The following is a 16,422-nucleotide window of genomic DNA, read 5'->3' as shown; positions in this document are numbered from 1 at the left end:
TCAGTTAACAACATGACCTCAGGTTTCGCTGAAATCGACAATTGGATTGTTGCCCAAAAGAACAACTTCTATTTTTGTTTTGTTCGAATACCCTGTTTTTTTTTTTTTTGCAATTATCTTTGAAATTAAAAATACATAATTAAAAAAAATACATAATTAAAAGCTATAAGTAACGCATATTGCCAAAATAAAAATTACTTTTATTTTGGAATTTTTATCATTTTAAATGAGTTCAACTGTCGCGTTAGACTTCCCCCCGGGGGCATGTTACCTTGGCGAGACCTCCGCCTTGGTGTTATTGCAATCCCGGGGTATATAGAGGTGGCCAATACCTCCAGTCTGACCGGGACTGAAAAATTGGTTACAGTCTACTGCCTGGCTTAGTCCTTGCATAGATTGCCAGAGGTCAGACCAGAGCACCGCATAATCTGGTACTACGGGTGGCCAGTTGCCCGCAGGACTATGTCCTGGCTGGTCAGTTGATTGAGGTTCCTTCGGGATCCACGTAGTGGCTGTGGTTTAAACCCAAATTCGCGGGAAGAGTAAGTTGCGGTTAAAAGACTGATGCATGATAATAGTCAATATTTTGGGATAAGTTCGGTGCTGTTGCCGAAAACAACAGATACCCCACAGAGGAGTGACTGTGGGACTAAGCGTTGGAAATGGGGTGGAGTCAATTGTATATGATACGGAATGAATGTAGAGGTATGCGGGCCTCGTCCACCCGTATATCTAAATGAGTGTGTCGTATGTTTTTCTCTTATGAATGTGTCGGATAAATGAGAAGTGTGCTGGGTTGAATGATGATGGATGAAAGGTATCATATACAAGTGATACCGATTAATTTTCCTTCCTTGTCCAGATATGTTCAGAGTATACTCTGTTCATATCAGAATTACCACAGCGTGTCACTGTGAGTAAGAACAATGTCTACGGCTTATTGATGGATCGTGCTTCGGTCCACCGGTTACGTCTTCAGGTGCTGTTGCCGAATCAACAGAGCCATAGTAGTGTGGTTGGGCGACATTATGTAGGGGTAGATTGAGCTTGCTCATGACACCTGTCTTTCCCCAACGTGACTACTTTGGCAAGAGATTAAATAGCTCGAGTACTCCAGCAAAGTACTTGCGCATGGACCGGTCATAGCCAATGTGCAAAAATTGCCACCTGAGTTCTTCATTGAAGAAAAAGGGGCGATGGTAGACCGTTCTCAAGTCTACCCTGTGGATGAAAAAGACCACCGTGAGATAAGGCCGACACGGCAGGTGCTCACGTTAAAACTCTCGACAGTCTGTCGCGTTAGACTTTTTGGAAATGCTCATATGCTGAAGAAGATCTTCTCAACATATTTAAAACCAGCTGAATACTTTTCAAGCAAGATTGGCAATAATGTTGTAAAAAAGTCAAAAAATTTTCATATTATTTTTTTTAAATACATATTTTTTTCGAAAGATTGAAAAAATAGCTATCCAAACTAATTGGAACATATTTTGCTAAGAACAATACATACACAGAGAAAACAGATTCGTTGTGATAACCGAATTTGTTTCCAATCGAATTCAGTCGGTTCTAACAACTATCCTAAAATTCGATTGTAATTATTGTATAATTCAGTTAGTATTACTGAATATATGGTGTACACAACTATTTATATTTATTATTCGGTAATCTGGATTGAAATTATTGGTATTTGCAACCGAAATATTATTTATTGAAAAACAATTTGTGGATTATGTGTATTTGAAAATATATTTATTTTGTGTAAAGTATTTACAATAAAATATAAATATGTATGAACTTACAAAGCGTATAATTATAAAATAACTTCTCCCCTTTAGTTTTGAAATTTTCATGGTAATAAACATAGTATTTATGTACCAGGGATTTTGCTCTTGATTCTGCTCAACATTTTCAAAGGAACACTATCTTTCCACGCCTTTCCGCTGCTGTAAAATTATTAAAAATTATAGAAAAATAATACAAAATAGATTATAAGATATAAAATATACCAAACATTACCTTTTTTATCCAAATTTCTGCATTAATTTATCCTCAAATGTAATTAGTTTTTTTTTATTATAAATTCGTTTTGTTTTATTTATTTTTGTATACGTCAACTATAATTACCAATTAATCGGTTGTGAACATCGAATTTGGTTCCTTTAACCGTAATTAAATTTCAAATAACTTTTTCAATTGATAATTGGTTGCAGTGCTCAATATTTTTTACTTTCTACTGTTTTTCGGTTGTAGCGACTAATATTTGATGTTCTTACGTTTTAATCCTAAATAAAAGTCTGCAGCATTTAATGAATTGACAAATGAATTTAATAACCGATACAATTCAGTTCAAATTATTGATTTAGAAATTGTTAAAACCACAATTCGATTAGTATTATTGTTTTTTAATACTGAATATAGAAAATCAGTTAATTATACAGTTTTTCAATAACAGTGATACAATTTTAATTAATTTAACTAAATATTTATCATGGTAACCGATCGGAAGACATCGCTTTCAAAAGTTGGGTCACCGGACATGAAATCCCCCATATAGAAAATTGTAACGTTACTGACTGATTGATCGATTCATCATCACACGGCCTAAGCGACTTGTGCGAGATTTTTGAAATTTGGACAAATCATTGTTCTCCTACCAAAAACGAGAAAAATCGTTAAACTCATAACTCCAAAAATAAGAAAGAAGGGTGCAACAAAGAAATACAATTACAATTCAAATTTTAATTTATTAATAACTTATCGAATATCTAAGAATAGCCGTTCAATTGACCTATACCTTTATATAGGAAGTTTGGAGTCCAGAACGAAAAGTATTATTTGGTGTCCACCAAATTTAATCAAACATAACCTCAAACGAGGTAACTAAAACGTTTTTTATTCGCTGAAGCAGTAAATTCTAAATCTGTACATAAAACCGATAACTTTGGATTTAACGAGACCAATGCATTTTTGTCGTTTTAAAATCTAGTAACGATAATTACATGATTCTATAACAGCACCGATTAAGATATCAATTTAGAAGCTATGAATACAATTGGAAGAAACGTTTTAAACTTTGTAGTTTGTAGTTTGAAATTTGTTTCGCCACATTGCCCCCAAAATGTGGCGAAAATTGCGGTCGGAGAAGTTCAATTTGTGGTTAGTTAGGGATGCTTCCGTTTTAGGTGGCGATATATTCTACCTATTTAAGAAGTATTTACATACTTTTCTTTTTTACAGTACGGAAATTATTACTATAGAAGTTTTAATTGGTTTTATTCAACTTTATTAAATTTATTCCATGTAAAAGTCATTTGAAAAATATGTTCATAAGTTGTTTTAAAACGAATTTAAAAAACATAGAGGAAAACGGGAAAGGCGAAAGGTTTCTGGTTTATTGGGTTAAACTGGAAAAGTGTAACACACATACATACATATGTATATAAGTAGTTATCAATAGTAAAAGTAGAAAAAGTTTTACTTTTTTGTGGCAATTGTTTTTTTGATGTTGTTAGTGTTAGTGGCGTTATTACAAGTACATACTGTAATATTTCAGTTGAATTTTATTGTTCACATCATGTTTTTGAGACAGGCAATGGGAACAGGGAGTAAGTGTCAGTTCTGAGATGTTTTTAATGTGTTGAGGCCAAAAGGGATTATTGGCAATGGAATCTTGACCATGACCATTTTAAATTAAAAACTTTATTTCTCCCAATTTAAAACTAGTTTTATTGTTTCGTTTTTAATGTTTACTCTTATATTACATTCAATAGTATTGTTATCGGTGTAATATAGTAAAAATTGCTGGTATTATTTTAATTTTTGTTCGATTTACCCATTAAGTACAAAAATGTGTGTATAGAAGTTTTCATTGGAACACTTCTCACGACTCCTGAAACAAATATTTTAAAATTCGTCCCAATAGGTTCCGTAGTTTCTGAATTTGTCGATTACGAACAAACATTGCTCTCTTATTTATATTAATTAATTAATATAAATATAGAAGAATGACTTGTACATACCTACTCATCAACTTACTTGTTGATATATTTTAATAATTTGTTTTAATATCTGCAACAAAAATTTATATTTATATTTTTATCAAATTGTCTTAATTAATTATTATTGAGTAGAAATTTGTAACCGTTCCTATTTCATAGGATAGGTTATAGAATATTGTTAAATAAAATAAAATTAATGCCCCTATTATGGTTTACAACTCAACTCAGTTGAGTTGAAATTGAAACAACTCAACTTTAGAACAACTCAACTTATATTTGGTATTATGAATTACAACCAATTTCAGTTGTAATTGTGTTGATGTTGCCAACCTAAAAAGTGCTTTTTTGTCATAAAATTAAGTGAAAAGTTTTTGAATTTCTGTTTTTCGTAAATGACAAATGTAATGAACATCTTTTTATTGTAAATTCGCTTGAAATCAGTGATTAATGAAATTTAAGAAAATTTAAAAAGAAAAAACTTTATTTTGTTTTATATTAAAAATTTATTCTAAACATTTGAGTTGTAATTTGTTACAACTGCTTTTGATAAGTTGTAATTTTTTTCAAAAAAGTTGTAATAAATTTCAACTTTAAATTTTAAGTTGTTATCGATAATACCAAAGAGCAAAATTTCAACTAAAGAAGAGTTGAGTTGTAAACCATAATAGGGGCATAAAAACTAATTTGGGTATTCTGGTCTATTGTCTGCTTTCAATTCCCGTTGGTTTCATTAGGGAAAGATTTTCTGGTTGCAAAGTGTTAAAGAAGGTACAATTGAAAGAAACTCTTAAAAAGGATAATTTCTCTTTTAAAAATAAATTTCACCACCATATTTAACAGTAAATTCACCACTTTGTATTAACAGGAAATGAGCGACTCTTCTCTCAACTCAACCAAATATGTACTTTTATTATGAATTTTGTAGCAATATTAGATTGTTTTGGATTTAAACTGACCTATCCACAGTACAAAAAAGATAGTATAAGATAAAGTAAAAATTGTTAAAACGAAAAAAGTAAGAAGTAGAATATATTATACAACTTACGGTTTATTTGTCTGGCAGACGTTATTGACTTAAAAGGTACATTGCCACTTTTACCACATAAAACCCGTTTTTTAAAAACGTGATATTTTGAAGGAAGTAATGCTGAAGATATATTTTCAGATGTAGTGAATTAGGAATCAATGAAATTCTTCACACGACAAGCCTGTGTAATTTTATCACATCTGCAGGTCTTTTCCAGTACTTCCATTGAGTAAATTCTACTTCATTTCCGCTTCTTTGGAAGTTCTTTTTTTGCTGGGTACATATGTACACACAACCACACAAATTGATTCAATCTTATTAATATTAAATACATATGAAGATTATTTATAAAATTAATCATACTTTGAACAACTTAAATTATGGTTTTTTGGTAAAAATATCCGATGTAAGGAGCAACTTGTTACTTTTGCTGTGAAATGTTATTTTATGGACGAGTGTCATTACTGTGCACAGTAATGAGACACAGCTGTGTTGAAATCATTTTAAACACTCTTCTAAATGCTTTAACGTCTCTTATATCATTCTCAATTTAATGAGTATAAGTTAGCATTAAATTCCGTTACATGATTTTACATAGTATATGAGCATAAAATGAGTGAACTTACAAATTAATAAGAGCAAAAATTGAGAATAAGAGTTGGAAAATAATGTTAATGTGTGTGTTGTTGATATAACAACAATTTCTCATCATTTTGGAATTTTTATAATCGTAATGTATTTCAAGAGTGTGTTTAAATATGTATTTATAATACAACAATGCTTGTGGCACTGTGAAGAACTTAAAAGCAACAGCAAAGGACAACAGTTGCAGCTGCCAAACATAACAGAACCAGGCAAAGTTGAATAGAGAACATGATATGTAGAAGGGGCAACATCGCTTCGTACACACCAAACAATGTTGTTGACGAAAATTAAAGAATAAACGAACACGAAAAAAAAAATGAAATAAAATAACAGAATAAAAATGTTGGATTTTTTCCTCTTCTTATTCCAATTTGAGTCTACGTTTGTGTGTGGAAATGTTTAAACAACATACTGTGTAGCATGTAATAATGACAAATACTTGTAGTTTTATCCTGTCGGTCGTGAACATAGCACGCGTCTTCATTCGTATGCGGGGGAAATTTCTCAATTGTGTATTAAATAATATCAAAATCAATCAAATTTAACACACACACATTAAAGTTGCAATATAATTAATGGAAAGAAAAAAATATAATAAAATAAGAAAAAAATATAATAAAAATAATTATTAGCTAAAATATAGCTTTGAGTTTTTATAAATTAAAAACCAAGTTTGTAGCTGTGTCTTTCTTATATTAAAAAAATTCTTAAATATGTTTGCAACCATAAAACATATTACTGTGTTTGCTGTTTGTTGTTTATGCACAAAAAAAGTGTGTTGATGTAAAAACAAATGATAATTGTAATGATTCGAAGGATGCAGCTGAGGTTGTGTGTGTATATGTGTATGTGTATGTGGAATCTCTAGAAATACATAAATTATAGCATACTCTAAGGCGCCGTATACTTTATACATTCATATAAAATGCACATAATAAGCATAAGTGTGAAAAGGAGTGTGTGGTTACAGTGAGGTTGGATGCATTCATGTGTTTTATGTTGAACGAACAAATAATTTCTTTAAAAGTGAAAAAGGCCAGAAATACCTAAGCAACAACATTAAAACCTTACAAGGTGAAACCATTGTCTCATGTGTATTAAAGAAAAAATATATAATAATAGCTATAAAAATCTGAAAAAATAAAAGAAATATATTCAGCATACATAATTTTTTTAGAAAGAAAAAATTCTTTTGTTAAATAGTGAAAAAATATGTACATCGCGTTGCAGCAAAACGAAATTTAAAATAAAATACATACTTAACTAGAAAACGAGAAAAAAATTAAATAAAATTAAGAAAAATTATACCGCTATGCCGTGGTTATTTTAGTTAACTGTGGCAATGTAAAGCTATATGAAGAATGTGAATTATTCTAGATAAATGTAAACTAAACTAAATAGATAAAAAGTAAAACAACAATCTTCAAGCCATCTTCACTACGCTATCACCTCCAAAACGTGGCTGCTGATGTTACCAAGATATGTATGTGTATGTATAGAAAAATGTAAGCATATTCTAAGAAGCTGCTTAATGTTATTCCTATCAAATTTATAACTTAATTGAAATTCACACAAATACACTTTCTGCTACCCACAGCGTGGTATGCGTGTCTACTAAGTCAGTTTAAAAGTTTTCGTTTTCTTATTTTTTGTTTGTTTTAGAATATTATGTAAACTTTTCTAGATCAATAAAGAAATTATGCAAATCTAGTTAACGCATTTTTTAGCTTTCATTCTGCTAAAAACTGAAGATGATATAAAAATATTTCGCAACAAAAATAAAAAACTTTTTGTGTTGTTTCTCCTTATAGCTGTTGTTGCCTGTTGTATATTCCTTTATGTTACAAAAAAAGATGAAACATTAAAAGTTTGTTACAAAATCTAAAGTAGAGGAAAAATTAAGATTTGCAAAAAAAAAAAAATTATAAAATTGTAAACCAGGATCCAATGCAATAGACTTAATTTTTTGGAGGAATACATCTCAAACGATGCGTTTTAATGTATTAAATACGAGAAAAATAAAAAACATTTTTTTTGAAAAAACATTTTTTATCTCAGTAGAATATCTCAAAAAAATGTCTGCAATATTTTCAAAGTGGATCTCAAAAATTCCGCAATTTTAAGCTTATCGCGAGAAAAATAATTTAACTATTTGTTAGTGTAATTCTAGTCCGCAAAAATGAATTTTAGTGTATTTAAGACCCATTTAAAAAAAATCGAAAATATTTTATTTTCCACATATTACACTGATGTCAGTATTTTTAATCGTAATGATAGAGAACTGAGGATTATTATAGAAAAATAATATTTTTTTATTTTTCTTGTATTCAGTACATTAATATGCATCGATTGAGAGGTATTCTTACATTAAATTCTTAAAAAGCCTGTTCCTTTAATATACATATACATATATCTTCTATTTTTAAGTAGGATTTAATTCGGTAATGTTTGATATTCCATTGATAAAAAAGAGAATTCTAAGTTTAAACATTCATAAAAGATGTGAAAATATGTATATGACCTTACCTTTTATCAGTCACTTTAACTAAAGTACACTTAAAATAGCGATTAACATTCTTGATTAACAAGTTATAATAATGGTATAAGTAGATGGGCAAACCAATGGCATACTTTAAGATGGGTGTAAGACAGACAGATCAGACAAAATTAATTACACCATCCTCACTCTAGTGTAGCGAATAAAAGCCAATTTAGATTCATAAAAACACAAGCACAATTTTTGTAGAAATCAAAAATGTCCTGTTATTTACCCAATTTTACACTGCGGGTTATTGTTATCCGATTCGAAAATTTAAGTTTTAGACACTAATAAACAAAATAAGACCCATCTGAGCACAATCGATATTTTTTTGAACCCCTCTAATGTACATGCACACATACAAACATATTTTATTACTTTATATAAAAAAATTGTAATTTACAATTCTAATGTTAAAAAGAAGACCATTTAATTTTTTATAAATAACTCTGAGATGTATGTATTACAAATTAGACCATTTCAATGTTGAATGCCTTATGATCAAAAGTAACTATATTTCTATATTATTCTAACACTTGGATCTATAAATAATTTAAACTAAACACTAAATTACTTTGTTATAAAACGTTACTTTAAAATTGAAGTAAAAATACAATATTCATAGAATATAAAAATAATAAATTGCCCTAGTCATGTAGATAACAAACACATTCCCCGCAATATTTATTACTTTATGCCATGGAATTTTATAATCTGTATTACGGATAAACAAAAAATACAAAATTTCTTCAATGGAAATGTTTTACAGAATACTAAGTCTGTATGTGTAATGAAACCCTTAATGAATGTGATATGATAAAATTAATTTGTATCCCAATAATTTATTATTATCGCCACATACTACATCTTGGAAATACGCACACATGTGTACATACACATAAACATTAGACATTTATTCTAAACATTTTATATTGAAAACGTGATTTAATTAATTTTTTTCCAAAAAAAAAAAAAAAAAAAATAATAAGAAATAAGCCACAATTTATTGAATCAAATGACAAAATCATAGTACATATTCAAAAACAAGAACGAAATAAAAATCGCAGAATTTGGGAAATACATATTTAATATTTAATTGCATTCTTAATTGGGTTCTATTTAAATATTTTTTACAACTTATTGTAACAATAGTTACAATTTATTGTAACTATCAAAAAATTAGAGTGCATGCGTTTATAGTTTACTTAACAATTAGGCTTTATTAATGTAATTATATGATGCTTGAACATTGTTCGGCAAAAAGAAAAAAATGCAAGTAGTCGGGTATGGCCGACCATATGATATCAATGATGCCATATGTAAGAAAAATTCTTTTTTGTAGGGAATTTTGTCAAAATTTTTTGTCAAGTTTGATAAAAACTTAAAATTTTTCCATTAAATTATGCTTTCTTAAAAATGTAGGTATGTATATCATTTTAATTGACAATAAAAACTTTTCTGAGAATTTTATTATTAATTTCTATATCCCAAAGAAAATAATTGTTTTGATGCAGAATTTTAGATAGCTAAATAAAAATTACTACATAGCTTCTTCATTCCATTATTAATAAGGTATTAAAAATCGCCATAAATATCGTGTGCGCTATGCGAGATATTGGCGGTCAAAAGTCACAAAAATCAGTTCAAATCTTAATATTTTTAACACCGATGCCGTTTATGTCACAATTTTTCTTTCTAACCTTAGTAATAGATTCCCCAATTTGGGGAATTCGTTTATATGGTTGTATCGTTAAAAACTATTAATAAATAAATATTTTATTTCATTTTTAAAAATATTTGTTTCCTCAAAATCGCGAAATAGAGCAATTTTTCTCACATTTTTAAAATTTCCCTTCCACTGATATACTTATAATACTTTAGTATAATGTTTTCTATGTGGCAAATTAAATAGGTTATATGAATCCTTAGGTTTTAAGGTGGCATGAGCCCACTTGCCAAAAAAAAAAGCATTAAGGATGAAGTTAGATATTATTAAATGAGATCTTTTTATATTCAAAATATTAAATATTTTGCCAGCATCTCTGCCAAAATGTAAGGTATGCGAAAAGTTAGCATGCTGCTCGTATTTTAGAAATACGTCACAATATTACTTGCACATGTCATATTTTAGAAATTCCCTAATTATGTTCATTTTAGAAAAAACGAAGGTGAAAAGGAAATAAATGGCAGCCATTCGTATCATACACCATAGCAAAGGAAATTGTGTCAATTTTGAATCGTTTGAGAAAAAAAATATTTTTTATAAGAGAGAAATCTGCCTAAAGGGATTTTTTTTTTGAATTTTTCATTGTAATGGCATAATTTTCTATTGTTAATTTTTCTATATTAAAACCGGAAATTTATTAATTTTGACACAATACATACATCCAATAAACAAGCAATTTTTTAAATAAATTTACGCTAGTCGAACTGATTTTACCCTATATTTTTGCAACCTGAATTGTTTACACAATTTCGGTTAGGATATCGAAACGCCTTTTGTTTTCTAGATTTAATCGATTTATTCGTTATTTAAATCTTCACACTTTTCAATTATTAGAACAATAAATAGATTAAATTACATGGTTATCCAAACGATGGTTAACAGATTGAATATGCAAGAATGTATGTTCTCCTCTGTTTACGTAGCTTTCTATAGCCATCAGATAACTTACTTAGAAAGCAGAATTTTGGAATGTGTAAACTACTATCTTTCACAATATAATTTTGCGTCCCTATAAGGTATATATGAATATTCAAAATCCTTATAGATAGAGAAGATGTCCGTATGTCTGTTCTTTATCTGTATGTTTGTTGAAATCACAGATGGATATCCCAGATATCTCCGGTATTCAAACCTTGAATAGTTATATCTGATATGCTCTCGAGAAGTTTTTGTATGCAAATGTAATGAAAACAGAAAAAGGGCTATGCCTTTTTGCGTTTCAGGATACGGTATGTTTATGTTGTTGTATTTAGTTTGTTTTGTTTATAAAAACTAAATACATACTTTTGATTTTGCCAAAATGTATGATGTAAAATTGAAATAAAAAAGTTACATTAAAAAACAAAAAAAAATTAAAAAAATTATATAAAAAAATTATTTTATTTATTTTTAAATATTTTTTCTTTATATAAAAAAATTATTTTATTTATTTTTAAATATTTTTTCTTTAATGTATATATGTATGTATGTATGTATATGAAAGCTACATAATTTACTTTACTACTTTTATTTGATTTTGTACAAAGTTTGATTATGTTGTTTAAAAGAGAATTTTCTCTCATTTTTCTAGGTAATATAGAACACAACTAGAAACGTACCAACAAAACCATTCTATAAAATAAAAGTGAATTCAGCAATGTTGCTAAGAGTTCCATTTAAAGATTAAAAATACAATACTGAAAGGAACAAGGGGAATTTTAACGTTGGTTAGTGTTATTGTAATATTAGACCCATGAGAGTATTTAGCAAGCAAATCAAATACAAAGGAAGTGAAAAAAGACCGAAAACCAAGGCCAAGAAAAACAATCCAACCTCAACGATACTGGACAGTTAAGTAACAACGACAACGCGAACAAAATAACCTAAAATGGAAATGATACATTAAAATCCATTGTTACCGGTGGTACTAATTTGACAAAAAAAAAAAAAAAAAACTTTAAATGTTAGTTGGCACTTTATAGTTTACGGTTATTACTTTTTGTTGTTGCCATATTAGAAAACCACCCTTCAATATAAAAAATAATAAACATAGACTAAATTGAATATCTTTGTAACTTTTTACTTTAAAAGTGAGAAAAATAAATTAAACAAAACAAAATTTGTTGCTCCTACTTTGGCACTTTTCTTGTGCTATGAAGTGCCCGATGTCTGGCATTTGTATACGTGTGAGAGATTGTTGTGTTCAAATAAGCCAAGAAATGTTACGAATTTTAATTTGTTAATTCAATTTCTAACTAAAGTGTTTATTAGTGTAGAAAAATTATAGAGAACCACCACCAACAAGAAACCAACATCAAAATGTATCAAAAGCAAGAAGAACCACGTCGACTAATATCGTCAACTTTGGCATTGAGATTGTCTTATTCAGAACCGCAGCCACAAGAACAATATCGCCAAGACCCGAAACATCATCACAAACATTACCACCAGCATCGCCACAGCTACCACCACCATCATCACAGCAGTCAACATCATCATCAGAAATATAAGGCGAGACATTATTTTTCTCGTTGCGGATTAATTTTCTTAATTTTTTTCTCTGTGATTAAAGGTGAGTAATTTACTTTCATTGTAATTTGTGGTCTTTTTATTTTGAGTATTCATTACATTTTTGTTTCTTAACTTCTTACAAAAGCAAATTATTTGAATTCCTAAGAAACTTGTATTTTATTAGCCATTTTATTTTATGAATAAGACAAAAAAAAAAAAAAAAAATATAGCTGCAAATTTTGTAGGATCAAAACGAAGTGAAAGCATTCACTTACATACATATTTATTAAATCATAATTTTTCAATATTATAAATACATATTTATTTTATATAATTTCACTTTATTTAATTATTTACTTTTTTAACATAGCAATAAAAAATAAAAATACTTAAAAAGAAAGAATGTATTGTCTGTCATGACCGACAATATGGCGATTTCACTGGCTTGCATTAATGTCGGATTTTACCATAAATCATATAAGTATATTTATGATATTTATTGACTACAAACTGATTTTCTAAAGGGCTGTTGGGATATGGACACAATATTTGGTAAATGAATTTGTGTCCATATAAAACTGATCTATTATAGCGATACCAATATTTAGGGCCTCCAGCTTAGAGAGAAAATAGACTTTTATGTCTTCACTCAAAAATCACAAAAAATCGATTTTTGGTTGCAAATGAAAGTGATCACAAAATTTAATCGTTTCTAACCTAGGGTCTCTAGTTTAGATAGTAAATGGACTTTTATGTTTTCACTCAAAAATCACTAAAATCTCTATATTGGTTGGAAATAAAAGTGATCAAAGATTTTAATCGTCTTTGTCCCAGGGCCTCTAGTTTATCCCGAAAATGGACTTTTATGTTTTCACTAAAAAATCTGTAAAAAAATACTTTTTGTTGGGAAATTTATGTTTTCACTCGAAAATCACTAAAAGATAGATTTTTGTTGGGAAATGAAAGTGATCACAGATTTTATTCGTTTTTGCTCTAGGGCCTCTAGTTTAGCCAGAAAATGGACATTTATGTTTTCACTCGAAAATCACTAAAAGATAGATTTTTGTTGGGAAATGAAAGTGATCACAGATTTTATTCGTTTTTGCCCTAGGGCCTCTAGTTTAGCCAGAAAATGGACTTTTATGTTTTCACTAAAAAATCACTAAAATCTGGACTTTTGGTTGGAAATAAAAGTGATCACAGATTTTAATCGTTTTTGCCCTACGGCCTCTAGTTTAGCCAAAAAATGGACATTTATGTTTTCACTCGAAATCACTAAAAGATAGATTTTTGTTGGGAAATGAAAGTGATCACAGATTTTATTTGTTTTTGCCCTAGGGCCTCTAGTTTAGCCAGAAAATGGACTTTTATATTTTCACTCGAAAATCACTAAAAGATAGATTTTTGTTGGGAAATTAGAGTGATCACAGATTTTATTCGTTTTTGTCCTACGGCCTCTAAAAAAATCAATTTTTGGTTGGAAATGGAAGTGATCACAGATTTTAGTCGTTTTGGCTCTTGGGTATCTAGTCTAGCCAGAAATATTACCAAATATTACCAAAAAAATCGATGTTTGGTTGGAAATATTTGGTAATATTATTAAAAATCGAATTTTGGTGGGAAATTGACATTTTTACTTATATAAAATTGCTACAATTTTTGTAAGGTTAAATGAATATTTAACATAATTATTTGCGAGGTGAAATAATGAACCAATTTCAACTTAGGGCTTAGCCCTGCTAAAAAAATATTTATGCCAAATCGACTCATGAAGTGTTATTTTCAGGTGGATGTAGGACCAATATTTTAGTCCATTGCAAACATCAGTACAAGCTCATGCAGTAATTTAAAATGTCATTGTATTGTTAATTGAATATTAATGAAAGTAATATTACTCACAGTGTCCAATTAATCAAAACTACAGTTTAGTTCAAAATATCAACCATTTACCGATTTTCCTTTTCTATCATTATTCATGATAGACTTCGATACCTTATACACTCTGTATTTTTCAATGCCTAAAGTAGGGTTACTTACTGTTAATGTTTGCATTTTTAGCCATTCCTTTTTTGTTTTTTTACGGCATGTTATTTAGGTTTTCTTCGTTCAGTTTCTTCATGGCCTTCATTGAATGTTACCCAATGTTGAGGGTCACCCAATAATCTCATCTAAAGCTCAAACAGTTTGGTTTAAAATTAATTATTTAATTCAATTTAATGGGATAAGGTTTATAATTAAATTGTTAACTGCTTCGTATTCGTTTTCTTTTAACTTTTTTTGTGTAGAATTTTTTTGTTAAATTAATGATAAAAAATAAAGTCATTTTGTAAACAGTTTTTTTGTTTGTTAATGGATTGAAATAAAACCCTAAGTATAAAAAATGTCATTTGTAAATAAAAAATGAATTGCCAATTAAGAGATGTATTCTTTCTCTTTTTTCTACATTTATATCTTTTGAATGACTGTATTTGAAACCCTTCATCCAGAAAGAAACAAGGTCGTACGCACATAATGCTTTTTTCTATTTTTAATTACACTTTTGTTATACAATTACGAAACTGTAAATAGAAAATTACAATAAATAATTGGTGGTTTTTAAACTGTGTGTTAATGTATGTATGTATTTGTATGTGAGTGGGCATTATCACTTAATTTAACCAAAGGATTTTTACAGTTTTAAGTTAAGTAATTTACAAATGTTTTCTACTACCCTTTTGAAATATAAATATTTTAAATTTTACTAAAATACTAGCCATACCATTTTTCCATTTCAAAATGACGATAAATATTCAAAACTGCCAACAAAGAGTGTAAAGAAAGAGGTTATATTACATACGAACAAAAAATAACCTGCTGATAAGTTTTGTACAAAATTTTATGGTCAGAATTCTATACGAAATTTTAATTTCGACAAGTCAGATTGACAAATGTCAGATAACGTGTCTGATATTCTTTCGACAGTTCGTTGGAAAAATGTCTGATGTCGTACAAAACTCTGATCAAGTATGTTGTATAAGAAAGTGGCCTTACTATTCTTATGATCGTCTGATGAAAACTTTTTCTCAATATAATATATTATGGTTTAACTATATGAAAAATGCATAATACTCTCCCCACTATAGTGGTGTGGGGTATAATTAAATTCCCTTTTAAAGTACAAATCCAAAGTTGCTCTTCATAAAAATGTGTGAATGATATGAAACCATTTTTATATTCTTTGTTATAAAAGCGACCACAAATATCATAAAAACCATACATATTTAGTTTGCTGCCTTTTTGTCTTTATATAATGGACTAGAAGTTATTAAAATTGAAAAGATCTGGCTTTTGATACTGTTGTTGTCAAAACAATGTTCAGCATACATACAAGTGTACATACACACATACATATGGCTGTATGTACGTATTTTTCAAAACTGCTAAAGGCCATTTGTCTATGATTGTTTGTTGTGGTTTTTATTTGCTTTATGGAAATCGTTTTCTGTTTAAATAAATAAGGACGTATTTATCAACTGCATACTATTAAATGCATGAATTAACATTGAGTAAAAAGCCAAAAAAATATATGTATGTATGTATACATATTTTATACGAATTTGTTTTGGACATGGTCCGATTTTTTGACTGTTGTCTGAAAGTTGTGTTCCATCATCTTTTTTATTACATTTTGAAAAAAAATAATTTATCATTTGTCTTGTAAATTCGATGACGTTTAAGAACTAATTAAATTTTTCATTATTTTTTGTTCGTTTATTTATATTGTATGTCTTCATAAAAAACTGAATTTAGTTTTAAATTAAAATTTTGTTTTGTATTTCTTCTGGCATTATAATGATTGCGATACTCGTTGTACTCTCGTGCACATTTCCCAATGATAAATTTTGATGATTATTACAAAACATTAGTACTGCTACTACTGCTGCTATATGAATAAGTGAAAAGATGGATGAATGATTGTATGGTATAAAATCCTACACAGAGCAAGAGAAAACAA

At 28.7% G+C, this 16,422-nt stretch overlaps 1 protein-coding gene across 4 annotated transcripts in view; it reads left to right on the top strand.

Moving 5' to 3' along the window:
* Positions 1-16,422, top strand: part of LOC119604801 — a 151,377-nt gene that overhangs the window by 52,458 nt on the left and 82,497 nt on the right. Inside the window, exons 1-2 of one of the 4 annotated variants that reach the window (XM_037957656.1) lie at positions 5,882-7,156; positions 11,509-12,489. In XM_037957656.1, coding sequence (XP_037813584.1) covers positions 12,237-12,489 — 253 coding nt within the window. In that variant the 5' untranslated portion in view covers positions 5,882-7,156; positions 11,509-12,236. Of the gene's footprint in view, positions 1-5,881; positions 7,179-11,508; positions 12,490-16,422 lie in introns of those variants that run through there. The other 3 variants (XM_037957658.1, XM_037957655.1, XM_037957657.1) reach the window with 3 other exon arrangements.

This window comes from Lucilia sericata, unplaced genomic scaffold (assembly GCF_015586225.1).
Source record: "Lucilia sericata isolate MDLA Ls3-8-SP2 unplaced genomic scaffold, ASM1558622v1 Contig000433F_arrow, whole genome shotgun sequence".
Taxonomy (NCBI): domain Eukaryota; kingdom Metazoa; phylum Arthropoda; class Insecta; order Diptera; family Calliphoridae; genus Lucilia; species Lucilia sericata.
Note: the sequence above shows the minus strand (reverse complement) of the source record. Positions and strands in the feature narration are given on the sequence as shown.